The sequence below is a fragment of the Cyprinus carpio genome, chromosome A13 (assembly GCF_018340385.1).
Source record: "Cyprinus carpio isolate SPL01 chromosome A13, ASM1834038v1, whole genome shotgun sequence".
Taxonomy (NCBI): domain Eukaryota; kingdom Metazoa; phylum Chordata; class Actinopteri; order Cypriniformes; family Cyprinidae; genus Cyprinus; species Cyprinus carpio.
Window position 1 is genome coordinate 10,539,944 of NC_056584.1, and position 14,521 is coordinate 10,554,464.

At 36.3% G+C, this 14,521-nt stretch overlaps 3 protein-coding genes across 3 annotated transcripts; 2 read left to right on the forward strand and 1 right to left on the reverse strand.

The window, feature by feature from the left end:
- Nucleotides 1–1,500: 1,500 nt before the first annotated feature.
- LOC109079155 (eukaryotic translation initiation factor 4E-1A-like) lies at nucleotides 1,501–5,233 on the reverse strand. Its single transcript, XM_042768746.1, has 7 exons — nucleotides 5,116–5,233; nucleotides 4,181–4,289; nucleotides 3,991–4,108; nucleotides 3,845–3,908; nucleotides 3,051–3,164; nucleotides 2,803–2,942; nucleotides 1,501–2,720 (listed from the first exon to the last, which is right to left on the reverse strand). Exons 1-7 carry the CDS (start codon nucleotides 5,131–5,133, stop codon nucleotides 2,606–2,608), a joined length of 678 nt encoding a protein of 225 aa, XP_042624680.1. The 5' UTR covers nucleotides 5,134–5,233; the 3' UTR covers nucleotides 1,501–2,605.
- A 1,505-nt stretch (nucleotides 5,234–6,738) lies between these two features.
- LOC109079157 (uncharacterized protein FAM241A-like) lies at nucleotides 6,739–8,946 on the forward strand. The gene is made up of 2 exons (XM_019094322.2): nucleotides 6,739–6,980; nucleotides 7,352–8,946. Exons 1-2 carry the CDS (start codon nucleotides 6,852–6,854, stop codon nucleotides 7,646–7,648), a joined length of 426 nt encoding a protein of 141 aa, XP_018949867.1. The 5' UTR covers nucleotides 6,739–6,851; the 3' UTR covers nucleotides 7,649–8,946.
- A 293-nt stretch (nucleotides 8,947–9,239) lies between these two features.
- Nucleotides 9,240–14,291, forward strand: LOC109086472 (alcohol dehydrogenase 1-like). Its single transcript, XM_042768745.1, is given in 9 exon segments — nucleotides 9,240–9,360; nucleotides 10,037–10,138; nucleotides 10,238–10,379; nucleotides 10,592–10,670; nucleotides 10,741–10,969; nucleotides 12,624–12,884; nucleotides 12,996–13,128; nucleotides 13,226–13,364; nucleotides 13,447–14,291. Coding segments are annotated over 9 exon segments (1,134 nt in total). The 5' UTR covers nucleotides 9,240–9,342; the 3' UTR covers nucleotides 13,478–14,291.
- The last annotated feature ends 230 nt before the right edge of the window (nucleotides 14,292–14,521 follow it).

Genomic DNA, 14,521 nt, shown 5'->3' on the forward strand with positions numbered 1-14,521 from the left:
TATGGGAGAGTCACAGGTCTCCCGGTTTTCATCCAAAATATCTTAAATTGTGTTCTGAAGACGAATTAAGCTTTTACGGGTTTTGAACGACATGGAGGTAAGTGATTAATGACAAAATTTTCATTTTGGGGTGGAGTAACCCTTTAATACATGTTGTATGTATGTCTTACATGTTAGCTATAATGCATTAACTGCATTACTTACTTACAAATGAGACCTTATAGTGTTATCAAATAAATCAGTAAATTAAAAGTGAAGACAATAAATGCACACATTATGCACACACTAAAGCTTAAAAATGCACCACAATTATAAACATGCTACAACGACTAAAAAACAAAAACAAAATCTAGATTAAGACAGATTAGTGAACCATCAATTGAAAAGATAATGTTTTTGCAGTATGTTTAAATTGTGTTTATGCTCAAGACAGAGTTGAGCTTAAATATTTGCTAATTAAGACATCAGTAACACTTGCTGGCAAGGTTGTCCTTGTTAGAAGGAATAAAAAATAGCATTAAAAATTACTAATGTTATAGTAAAATTGGGGTTTTCAAAATTTTGGGGTCAGTAAATTATTTTTTTTAAATCAATACTTTTATTTAGCAAGATCAACACTGACAGTGAAGACATTTATAATGTTATTTAAAGATTTCTATTTCAAATAAATCCTATTCTTTTGAACTTTTCAACATATTTGTCAATGAATCCTGAAAAAATATCATAGAAAATTTTTTTTTTCCAACATTGATAATAAGAGATGTTTCTTATAATAAAATTGCATTTAAATATATTAACATATAATAGTTACTTTAAATGATAATAATATTTCCAGTTTTACTGTATTTTTGATCAAATAAATGTAGCCTGGGTGAGCATAAGAGACTTGCTACAAAAACATTTAAATAAAAAGCACAGAACTACAAAAAGGTATTGATCACCTGTCCTTGAGATAAATAGAAAATCTCAGTTTTGAAGACCGGTTTGATTCTGAACAAAGTCCTCTCTAATAGATCATTATTTATTTTCTTTCTGTGCATGCAGTAACCCTTCGTCCTTGCTCTAGCAGCCAGTATCAGGTGACATTCTGGTGCAAAATAGTACAGCACTGTTTGAAGTCTACTGCATGATCCCTTTAACTTATTCTGAGCTCTATGAATTCAGTTACATAGACACTGATATTGGATTCAGAAAATAATGTGGCTGTGTTAGCACAATCAAGTTTTGCTCTGACACTAGAATGAATAGTGATGGGTGTGGAATAGTGTACTGCAAACCTCCAGAAACACTGCAAACAAGGAGCTTTATGTCTCTAAAAAACAAACTCAGTGTTGACTCGCTTATTGAATGAGTTTTCAAATCTGAATCTTATATTTCTTAAAATGTGTAAAGTTCAGAAAAAAAAAAAACAGAAATAGGTTGCATAGCTAAGGGTCTAAAAATGTTTTTGAAAGTATGTCAAGTGTCACAAATTGCAGAAAATTGTGGAAAAACTACTGATTCCACCTGAAAAATGCAGATACATTATCTTTATTAATAATATGCTTTGTTTGTTCTTCATCTCCACAGTCAAGATATTTAGGCCACCTCTTTGATCTACCATGGTGAGATTATATGTTCTGAATAATTAATTATCCATTTAACATCCTGCAACACTATGCTGATGAATACCGAAACGCCTTTCCCCCTTTTCAGTGAAATAAACTGAATCAACATGAATCTATTTTATTTTCAGGGCCTATTTGATAATGCTGCTACCTTATTGAAGAGCCAACTCAAGCCAATGACATCCAGACAAGCACATTCATCTATTACAGCACTGAAAAAAAAACCACAGTTTACTATTCTAACAAGGAATGTAAACTTAAGATGCATCAAAAATTCACAATATAAAACACTTATCTTGAATTGCAAACCCCCAAATTTAATCAAGTTAATGCTTTAAGACGCAAGGCAGCTCTATGTAGATTAGCTTGATTACATGCACTCAATGGCCAAATACCATCTCAATGAAATGTTGACGATTAATCAGAATAAATTAAAATGCTTATGTTCATTAGGCACTGAAGCAGCAAAGCTGCTGGATAAAAGAACACAGACATTTCCTTTCCTCTGCCATTAAATAAATGGACAATTTCTTCCAAAAACAAAAACAAAAAAAAATCTATATTAAATACTTTACAAACTGTGAACAAGACTTGCCAGGGGTAAACAATGAATGTGGCTTCATTATGCGCATCTTTTTTTCTCAGGAAACTGTGTAGTGATGTGTGAATGTTTAGTGAGTTAAAGCATGAATGTGTGTAGTGTAGCATGATACAGAAGTAATACTTATAAAACGTGTGTGAATGTAACAAGCAGCAGAGGTACTGCTATTTTCAAATTTCGTCTGTGCTGCAAACCTCATTGGTTGTGCAAGTTGACGTCCAGGAGTGTGTTTGTGAAGGGCTTTTGGGAAAAGTGTACTTGCAGGGGGTTTCATGGCAGTTCAGTCCAGTCTGGTTTTTGGTTGCTTTGGTTTTAAGAGGCAGAGAAATAGACAGAATAGAGAGAGAGAGTGAGAGAAAGAGAGAGAGAGAGAGAAGATTCAGGCCCTTGAAGATATTCAGACCACAAACTTGTTCTTAGTGGTGGAGCCACTCTTAGTGGCCGTGTCAGCATGAGACTGGTAGCCAATGGTCATATTCATAGGGATGCCTAATCGTTCCTTGTACACCCTCCTGCCAAACAAACACAATCACACATTGTACCAGGCTGAGTATCTTATCGTTTATTTGTAGCATGAATGCACGAAAGTCTCACCCTATGTGCGTTATAGCCTCTCTGTTCTCGTAGTCAGTTGTCCAGACGGCGATTTTGTCTCCTTTAGTTCGGACGTTGACTACAGCCCCGCACACATCATCGCTGTAGTCGTCGAAGGCCTCTCCGATGAGGCACAGCAGCTGTAGGTGTGACACAGGTGAATGTTAAGAGAGTCAGGGCTGCAGGAGCACATGAATTACTTGCGTGTATGTTGAGGGGGCGTTCAGTGACTAACTCAGAACTCTTACAGTTTCCAACCAAAAGCGGTCCAGGTCATACTTCCTCTGCTGCTTGTTGAGAGTCATGAGCCAGCGGCCTCCTCTTTTATTCCTCTCATCCTCCCACATAGGCTCAATACCATCCTGCAACCCAAGCACAAAGCAAAGTCCACAGTAATCTGGAGGATCTCGTACACTGCCTCTAAAAAGCAGCAGGCAACAGTAAACAAGCAAAAATAGACTAACGAAAAAGAAACAGAAATACACGTAACGTTTTACAAACACTACAATTTTGGCAACTGATCCTTCACAGCACTCTGTGCTCTTTTATTACATCCCACAAATAGAACAATGAAGTAAGAAAAAAGGTAATATTATGTGGGTTATAATGATAATGAATGGTTATGAATGGTCCTGTAGCTCAAACAGTAAAGCATGCCACTAGCATAGCCAAGTTCATGGGTTCGAATCCTAGTGAAAGAACTGATTAAATATGTACCTTGAATGCAATGCAAGTCCCTCTGAATAAAAGCAGCTGCCAGTATAAATGTACGATTTGTAAAAGAGACATGCATACAGCATTTTGAGACTTTTTCTCTAAAATTAGTCTGACTTGCATTAGAAAAGAGCAACAGCTTATCTGATAATATAGCAAACTGCACCAGATGCTACAGTGTGATTGGTCAGTAATGCTTTGGTGCAGCTTTGCAAAGGACCAATTAGTTCTTAAAGTCACAGTAATGTGTGTTTATTGGGTGAAACTTCACAGAGCTTTAACAATGACAACTCTAATTTTTGAGACCGCAGTTATGATGGGAGCCTACCTTGAAAAGTGAGTAGTCACATCCTGACATCAAGTTACTGGAGAGCTGAATGTGGTTATAAAGCCTAGAAAGAAGAGGTTCATGAAATCAATTGGGGCAGTGATGTAATATATGCATAGCTCTCGGAAAAAGAAAATCAGTCTTACGCCCAGAAATCCTCTACTGTGTCAAATTTGGAGATCAGTCTGAGATTAGCCTGCCATGTTTTGCTCTTGTCATTTTTGAAGAACCATAAACACCACTTCAATGAAAAAACAGAAACAACTACATTAAGAAGCCAGCACATTATTTGAAAACAAGTGCATTTATCTCTTAAATCAAGGTGCGTTTATTCACTCGACCTGTTCTGTAAGGGGTGTTTGATGTAGCTCTCAGGGCCAACGATCTCCTGATTCGTCTCTTCTGAGTTCTCCTCTTCACTCTTACAAGAAACTGAGTTTGATTCCTGCACAGGAACCTTTAAAAGAATTAGTTTAATCCTAAGACATCACAGCAGCCAGTATAAAGACAGAAGAGAGAGACTGTAGGCTGTAATGTCCCTTTATTGTCCTCGTTTATTTAAATGAATACCAGCATCCAGAACAGAACTAATTCAGCAGCTGGGACCAGTGCAGTACCTGGTAGTTAAACGTGGTTGTATTTTTATCAGATGTTAGTCTGAAGACTGCAGTCGCTGTTTGTTTCGCTTAACTTGAACCAAGCATGGACTCTGTGTGAGAGCTCCGAGTGTTTATTCATTCATTATTATGAGCGGTTTAGAAAATGTAGATACAAATGTATAAGCTTAAAATGTATTTAACGTGTCAATCTGGAATCGCAGATTGTAACCGCTGTGGATAAAGTATGGTTTGGCACAGCTTTAATGAATTGATCCAGCATGTTGTCGTTCCGCTACAATTCACTTCACTTTCCTCGTAGTTTTTGACAGCTGTGCTGTGACGGGCACGCTTTGTTCCCGACAGACAATTATCAAGATTTAAAAAAAAAGTGTGATTAAATGCATATAGGGTAGTGGTGACGAACAGACATCTGGAAAAGTGATTAAGTGCCCTGCGCGACTTGAACGAGCCTTGTCAACTTTCAGCCGAAGTTGTTGAGAGACCCATTCAAACATGACGAAAAACGTTTTAAAAGTTTACACAGGACTACATTTGAACGTAGCTTTCACATAAAACGAAGTGTAGACGTATTGGTAAGGGTAGGTGGTTCTGTAGCGTAGATCTGAACGGCAGGGAAGTGTGAAATAATCTTTGAGAAGTTTATTGACTCACCGGCTCAGCCGTCGCCATTTTACGCGAGAGTGAGTGACTTCAGTGCTTCGCTCTGATTGGCTGAAACCGCGCTGAGTGCGAGTCAGAACGAGACGCCTCCCAGAGATGATTCGAACACGATTCAGACGCGGACGATGCATGAATCATTCTTTTGAATCGGATCTTAAAGGGTTAGTTCAGCCAAAAATGAAAATTATGTCATTAATGACTCACCCTCATGTCGTTCCAAACCCGTGAGACCTCCGTTCATCTTCGGAACACAGTTTAAGATATTTTAGATTTAGTCCGAGAGCTTTCTGACCCTCCATTGAAAATGTATGTACGGTATACTGTCCACGTCAGAAAGGTAATAAAAACATCATCAAAGTAGTCCATGTGACATCAGTGGGTCAGTTAGAATTTATTAAAGCATCGAAAATACATTTTGCTCCAAAAATAACAAAAATTACGACTTTATTCAGCATTGTCTTCTCTTCGTCGTACGTCAACTGTCACAGCAGTCGCGCTCACAACAGACCCGGAAGAGAAGACAATGCTGAATAAAGTCATAATTTTTGTTATTTTTGGAGCAAAATGCTTTAATAAATTCTAACGGACCCTCTGATGTCACATGGACTGCTTTGATGATGTTTTTATTACCTTTCCGGTTGTGGACAGTATACCGTACATACATTTTCAATGGAGGGACTGAAGGCTCTCGGACTAAATCTAAAATATCTTAAACTGTGTTCCGAAGATGAACGGAGGTCTTACGGGTTTGGAACGACATGAGGGTGAGTGATTTATTAAATTATTTTGGACCCTCTGATGTCACATCAAATCATTAATGACATAATTTTCATTTTCGGCTGAACTACCGATTTTATGTTGTGTTATTACAGACTCTTTTATTTATTTATTTATTTATTTTATGTAATATGATTGAATGACAGATTGTATCTACAAAAATGTAATATAATCCTATTAAAATTAGATTTATATTTACGTACAATATAGAATTTTGATTTTATAAAAAATTATTAAATGTCAAAGTATTTTCAGCCAAGTGATGTTTAATAATTTTAGTACTGTTTAATGTAAACGCAAATTATTTTTATGTTTTCTTTAAGAGGACTGCCATAAAGTCAACTGAATAAAAATATAATATACACATAAACAGTAATAAACAGGCATAAGAAACGTTATATGAATTTACTGGAACGTTTTGAGCATGGCAGACCGAAATGTGACGGACATAAAAGGGCAGCTGAATCGTTTTTGACCGGTTCTTTGGAACGAACTGTTCGAAAGAACCGATTCGGAGAAATGACGCCCCCAAATATTGTTTACGTAGGTGGCTCATTAGGTTTTGACACACAGCCGTGCACTTCAATAACTGTATATATTTCTAGTGCATATTTACAAATGAATAATAATGCTATGAAACAGGCTAGAAAATTAAACCTTGTAAAAAGAAATACAATTATTTTCTTTATAGCTGCATTTATCCACTCTTCGTAATCGACATACATAGTTCAATCTGTTTTTTTGAAGGTTATAATAAACATATTACAATAATTCCTACTATTTTGGATGATAAATCTTTTATTTTGACCGCAATGTGACTCATGACGTCAAGATGTACCATGTACCTTCTGTTAGCAGCCAAGACCGGAAGTATCGCCAGCAGCCATCTGGTTGTCAGCCCTTCGGCCCTGTCTCAGGTCAGCAGTGATCATTTAGTTTTTTTTTAAAAAATGTCAAGCCCTAATCGGATCGTGAATGATTCGGAGGTTCTCCCTCGTGATGTGTTGAGTGGGACGCGAGGTCCAGGCGGGTGTCAGTGCCAGCATGAGGCTGCTCTCAGACCCGCACACAGCGAGCAGGTAACTTAAGAGGGTCACATCTGATCCAGCTCTACTAAACATTTAGGTGTAATATTTATTTATTTAATATTTAAATATAATAACTAAATAATAGAGTACCATGAGTGCATTTGGAGTGATTTCTTTCACTTTTTTCCGATATCTTTTTGCCTCACTATCTAATTTTAGCTTACTTTAGCCAAATAATGAAACCTAAGTATACCAACCTGTTTTTTCTGCCTGCCTATAATTAGCATAAGCACATACAAACATATAATCACACCCTATACTCTCACGCACGGTCATGTGGTGTCATCTCATTTCCACTTTCTGCTTTGTATTACTTTAAAAAGCGTTGTGTAATCTAGTCTGACTCTGTTTTTTGCTCTCAGAATGATTTCAGGGGGAGAGAAAGACCACACAGTCATTCTGTAGCAGCGCCGCATGCAGCAGCAGCAGGACCTGCGCCAGAGGCTCCTTTGGTGGACGACTGCGAGAAGATGGGCACACTCTTCGGGGAGCTCAATAAGTGTTTGAGGGGCATTGGTTTCACCCAGCTTTACTTCGGAGAGAAGATCGTGGAGCCCGTAGTGGTGCTGGTGTTTTGGATGCTACTCTGGTTCCTGGGTATCCAAGCCCTCGGTCTTGTGGGAACTCTATGCATTATTATCATTTATATCCAGAAATAACAGATGTGAAGCCGGACAGACACATGAAGGTTCATTTGCCAGGGCCAGTGAAAGAGAGGAGAGACTACGTGAATGTCATTTGAAAGTTTTACCTGGTCCGTATATTTGGATCTGTGTCATTTGCCTTCTTATTATGTGGGTTTGTACAAGAGGGTGAGTAAATGAAGATGATCTGAGAATTTACTTTAAGTGCTGGGATGATTCCTCCAGTCTATGTGAACTGTGTGTTAGCTGTGAAAGGTACTTGTGAAAAGCATGCTTCCATTCAATATTTGCATTGACGCAATGGTGCATATTGATATGCAGACTATCAAAGGACAAAGAGCATTTATATAACCAGATTCTAATTACAGTGGTACATATCAGTTATACGGTCATTGCCGTTGTTGAATGTATTACTTTTATTCACCCAGGTGTCAGTCCTGCATTCTCCACGCAATTGCACTTAGAGGGCAACCTTCCTCATTTTCCCCTAAACATGTCTCGGGAAATAAACCAGGGAATCCGTCAGTGTTCAGACTTGAATGTGTTTATACTACTGCATGTGAATGTTTTGGGGCTGCTGGGATAACTTTGGGTCACCACTGAAAGTATGAATTAAATAAAATGCTCCAGTAGTCTGAGCAGAGGAAGGAACTATTCAAACCAAACCTTTTATGATAAAAGACCTATATTATGCACTGTAAATTCATATTTGGTATTTTTATTAGTTGATTTTACTGTAATCTGCCTGTGTTGCCTGTTCTTTTCATGTATTCATGTTGCAATATCAGTATAAAAAAATCAAAAGGGTTATTTCATAACAGGGAAATATTTAGTATGCAAATTTTGCTACAATAGAATGTGTTGAAAGACCCATATTCAGGATCAGAAGTATGAAAAGGTCTGTTTTTATTGTACTTAAGCGTTTTCTTTATAAATTATAACATGTAAAATGTTATTGAACATACTCTTAACTTTTTGAGCGAGGTTAAGCTGTTCTTTATGTAACTGTGAATATCTTTGCAAGATGACATCACTTCATTTTCATGTTTCGTGTTTGATTATGCAATGCCACGACTTTGCTTTTATGTTTCTTTTTCTTTTTCTTTTCAGTGTTAATTAGCATCTTCTGTGCCATAATTTAATTTCACCAACATTTAATTTACTGTGCCACAATGCTGTACTTTTGGGTGGTGGTGGGTTGTTAGGACTTTGATTCATTTATTTTGAAAGAATTTATATTTTAAATCATTCTGCAATGTATTTGAACTTTAAAACTGGGTTATCATAATAAAAACTATTGTTGTTTTAAATAATTTGTTGCTACACAGTTCAGTTTTTCAGAATTCCATCAAATTCATCTGGGTTGCATTTCCGAAAAAAGCTTATAGATCATAGAAGCCTTTGCCATCAATCATGGCAAAGCATCCTTGGCAGGGGGTTACAATATATTATTGTGTTAAACATTTTTAGAACATCATATTCAATACATTTGAAAGAATTTCATGTTTAACCCAAAGTAAAATGTGAAGAAGGCATGCATAGAAATGCTTAAAATATGAAATCCTTAATAATCTTAATATATATTTTATTTACCTATAATAAGTTACAGTTTAACTTCAGTATGAGAGAGAGAGATTGCTTCACATAATACCAAGCACCAAAGACTGCCTCTCTTTGCATTCATCACAGCAATACGACTGCATTGGGAAATGGCCACTGCAGGGAAGGTTCGTAAACTTGTCTTTTGGCTTCTTTTCATTTGTGCTGCAGAGCAGTTAATGCATTTTTAATATGATTCCAGTCCCTTTATACATTTAAGCTAATTTCCATTGATCGATTGATAAGGGAACAGTTTACAGTGCAAAGACATTTTAAAAATAAGATACTATCTGAGCAACTTAAGTTTATTTAAGTTTAATTTAAGTCCTCCAGTATATACAAAAACGTATGCTTAAGGAAAATAATATGCAAGATCGGTGTCTTGATTCAAATGCATGTACAGTGATAGCTTGTGTATATTTTATTATTGAAATGCACAACTGACTTGCTGCACTTCTAATTACAATATATACTGTATATATATATATATATATATATATATATATATATATATATATATATAGTTTTTATTGGTCACTCTGCCACTATTAAACCACGCTACAACTACAAAAAGTGTACTCTGGCAGTTTCATTGGGTTAATATTTATCTTTGATTGTGAAATAACAGATATTTGTGGCTCTAAAAACAGACATTTAATGTTTACATTGGCTTAAGCCAAAGAGCTGGACAACCTCCAACTATCGTTGGAGAGTGCACTCAGGCACAGTGGTTATATAAACATCTGTAATCAACCATTAAATATCTATAAAGCATGCTGAACCAAGTTCTTCTGTGTGCTGAAGGTGATTAAATGTCGAGCTGCTGTTGCCTGGGAGCCCACTGCGCCCCTGATGATGGAAGAAATAGAGGTCGCCCCACCTCAGGAAGGAGAAATACAAATTAAGGTGGGAAATGTCCCATGAAAGTTGTCAAACCCCTTAAATACATTGGAATTGTTAGCTTGTTGGTTAAATTAGTTAACATGTTTTTTTCCTGTTTTTAAGGTTGTAGCTACGGGTGTTTGTCACACCGACCTTTACCACCTGTTTGAAGGGAAGGATAAGTGTGGTTTTCCCTCTGTCCTGGGACATGAGGGTGCTGGTGTGGTGGAGAGTGTGGGACCCAGAGTCACTGATTTCAAATCAGGTCACAAAATAAAACTATTCAAAATGCATGTCCAAGTCTTTATTTCTTCTTAAAAGGGATAGTTCACTCAAAAATGAAACAATTGATTACCCTCATGTCATCTGAATTGAATCTTTTCATGAATCTGTTTATCTTATCTAACTGATTTGTTCATGAATGAAACACTACATAAAAACAAATAAAATAATAAGTCTATGTATTCTGATGAACAGGTGATAAGGCCATTCCACTCTTCCTCTCTCAGTGTGGAGAATGCAAGTTCTGCAAGTGTCCAAAAACAAACCTGCGTGACCGTAACAACAGAACAATTTTTCACATTATATTTCATCCTCTTGCTTTTTTTGGGAATGTATCTTTTTCTCTCTGGCAGGTCAAGTAAATATCATGACATTATGTCTGATCCTATAACACGTTTCACTTGTCGTGGTCGGCCCATTCTGCAGTTCATGGGCACCAGTACCTTCTCTGAATAGACTGTCATCAACCAGACTGCTGTGGCCAAGATTGATGATGATGCCCCACTCGACCGCGTGTGTCTGCTCGGCTGTGGCGTCTCTACCGGTTATGGAGCTGCTGTCAACACAGCTGGGGTGTGTAAAGATGTTGTGTGCACTCTAGAAGTATCTGGACACTTAAGCCACACTTAAATGAATGTTTTTGCTTTTTATAACAAAAATGTTAATTCAAGGGCAATTCATTTTAAAGAAAGAAAGCACAAGGACACTTTAAGAAAAACATTTGACAAAATTAAAGATTAAATGTTTATCTCAGCTGTGCTGATATGATATTGCTTTTATACAACCAATAAATAAGTTGATATCAGAATCAGAATCAGAAAGAGCTTTATTGCCAAGTATGCTTGCGCATACAAGGAATTTGTTTTAGTGACATAAGCTTCCAGTACACAGAGACAACAACACACAGACCAAAAAAAAAAAAGAAGACATTAGACAAATATTGAAAAATAAATCGAAATATAAATAAATTGTATGAACAGTTGTCCTATAGATGATAAAATGGAATAGAATAGAGTGAGAGGCAGGGATGTACTAGGATGGAGGTGGTAACAAATAAATATAAGGTTATTGCTCATTTTTATTGCATAAAGTGGGAAACATTTAACTGTTCATGAGGTAAACACACTGGCTGTCTGGTGATATGGAGTAACTTACATTTTTAACACAAGATTAAAATATTTACTTTAGACTTTTACGTTTATATTTCAATTATTTATCAACACATTTCAAAATTCACAGTGCTCTGAAGTCAGTTAATGGTCAAAATACATCAAATATTAAATATTTTAGTAAGTGTTTTATTTTGATTGTTTTAATCTTAGAACTATATATTTATTATAATGATTTAATAAATCATTAGCTTATCATCAACTCACTAACCCCCAGACACTTGAAAACCCCCGTGTGTTATAGAATGAATCAGTGTGTTCAAACTATTTGGTTAAAAGATTTGTTTACTTTCAAATGAAAATTTCCTGATAATTTACTCACCCCCATGTCATCCAAGATGTTTACATCTTTCTTTCTTCAGTCGAAAAGAAGTTTTTGAAGGTTTTTGATGGAACTATAATATAAAACTATATATAAAACAATTCACACACTTTTTGTGTTTGTTTGTTTGTGTGTGTGTGTGTGTGTATTTTATATAAATTTTTTTGTTTGCTTTTTGTGTTTTTTTGTTTATACAGTATATACACACACACACGCGCGCACACACACACACACATATAAAATACAATGGTCACTTTAATCACACTTAAAAATTATTGTTTTTCTTTGTTTTTTTGCAATTATTTTGTGTGTGTATATATATACATATATACATATATATATACATATATACGTGGTGGGCAAACTTATTAGAAACGTCTCACAGAGATCCTACGTAGGAAATAAAGCTACCTGATTAAAACTATGCACAAGTGCACCTACTCAGGGATCTAACCAAAGCTGCTTTGAAGAAACAGCTACCTGAAAAACTATGCACAATTGCACCTAGGGCAAAAGCTGCTTTAAACGCAAAGGATGGCTGACACAATACTTTTAGCTGCTGTAAATATTGGTGTTATTGTATTTTTGGTTGAAACTTTTTGTTGTAAAATAATCATCAGTTTGTTTGCATGTGCCATCCAATGGAAAGAAATTGGTGCATTTTTAAGTTGACTAAAATGTCCAAATAGTTTTTGTGGCTCAAAAAGCCTTTTCACTCATTTGTGTTTGTGTGAAGGTTATACCAGGCTCGGTGTGTGCAATGTTTGGACTGGGTGCAGTAGGTCTGGCTGCAGTCATGGGATGTAAAAACGCTGGAGCCTCTCATATCTTTGCTGTGGATATTAATGAGCAGAAGTTTGAGAAGGCAAAGATCTTTGGTGCCACTGATTTTCTGAATCCGAAGGCATATAATAAACCCATCTCTGAAGTACTTTCAGAAATGACCAGTGGAGGAGTGGATTTCTCACTTGAGTGTGTGGGCAACACTGAAGTAATGGTAAGACCTGCCTGACACATTTGTAAAAGGTGCATTTATTTACTGACTCATTTAAAAGCTTTCAGTACTTGAAATTTGTATGTGTGTGAATTAACGCATCTCTGACCTCAGAGAACTGCGCTGGAGTCATGTGTTAAAGGTTGGGGTGTTTGTGTTTTGGTTGGCTGGACTGATGTGAAGGATATTTCTGCCCGGCCAATTCAGCTCATATCTGGGAAAACCTGGAAAAGATCTTTGTTTGGAGGTAATCAAGCTGTCAGTTAATGCTTTCTATGGCTTTCAGAGAAGGAACTTGAGTACATGCTTGTGCATACAGTACATTCATTTCTGGTTATGTAAAGGTTTTAAAAGCAAGGACTCTCTTCCAAAACTGGTTGATGACTACATGACCAGCAAAATAAAGCTTGACGAGTTTATAACCCACAAAATGAGTTTGGAGCAGGTCAACAATGCCGTCAACCTCATGAAGACTGGGCAGTGGAACATTTTTTCACTCACATCTTTCTGTAGAATATTGTAAAAAAAAAAAAAACAGTCCTAACCTTTGTTTCCTATATTCCAGTATTCGATGCATCCTGAATATATCCAAATGAGAAGCAAATCATCTTCACCCAACCATTTTCTAGGCCAGTTTTTCCTCGCTTCTCCCTCTTTTGCAGTATTTGAGCTCGGTGCATTCAAGGATCCTCTTTAACAGAATATTCCAGCCCTCTGCTTTATTAAGTGATTCACAAGTGCATGTAAACGTAAATGTTTAACATCAAAAACTGTTTTATTCATCTGCAAGGCAAAATGCTTCTGAAAAAGTTGCAAGAAAATGTTATCCGTGCCAAATAAAAACAGAGACAAGCATGTAAATCATTTCAAATCGTTTTGTATAACCAATTTATGATGCTGTCAAAATAGTTTATTTCTCTCCTCTGAGCCAGACTCTTCAGCATTTGTCTTGCTTATATAACCATCATGGGAATGTTGGGAAGCACCAGAAAATATGCAGCTGCACCCTGCAGCTTGAAGCAAAACACTGATAAACATGCTATATGCTTGACATCTTTCTCAAATGCTTTCTTCATATCTGTTGGTCTTGGCTGGTCAATTTGATCTCAACTTGCAGAAACCGTCTTTCCAGACTCTTCTAAAAAATGTTTTAGACGAACTGATGGAAATAGATTGCTCAGCCCTAATGTGGACATATTCAGTGCCAGTTAAAATACTGAATCTATTTCTGAAATGTGTAGATAAAACTAAAAGTATTAATCTTGTACGCCAGTTCTGTCCGGCTAAAAGTTAAATGATGTGAAAAGCAGCAACAATAATTCAGTACAGATGAACCTCTTGGATGACTGCAGAAATGTTTTTAAATGAATATTATCTGACATTTCATGAATTAAATGCCCATTTTCATTCCTTTGTGATAATTTCTTGAGATTCAGCATCAGAAAACATTGATTCAGCTCAATTTATTTCATGAGATGCATCAAACCGACAAAGCATTAGTGACACAAAGTCTACAACTATACCTTATCAGGCTTTCACATTGCTCTTTAAGTTGCAGTGAAAATAATTAAACCATTTGTAGCCTACTTAATGTTTCCCCTAGGTGTTCACAGACACATTCTCTCTCAAACAAGATCAAT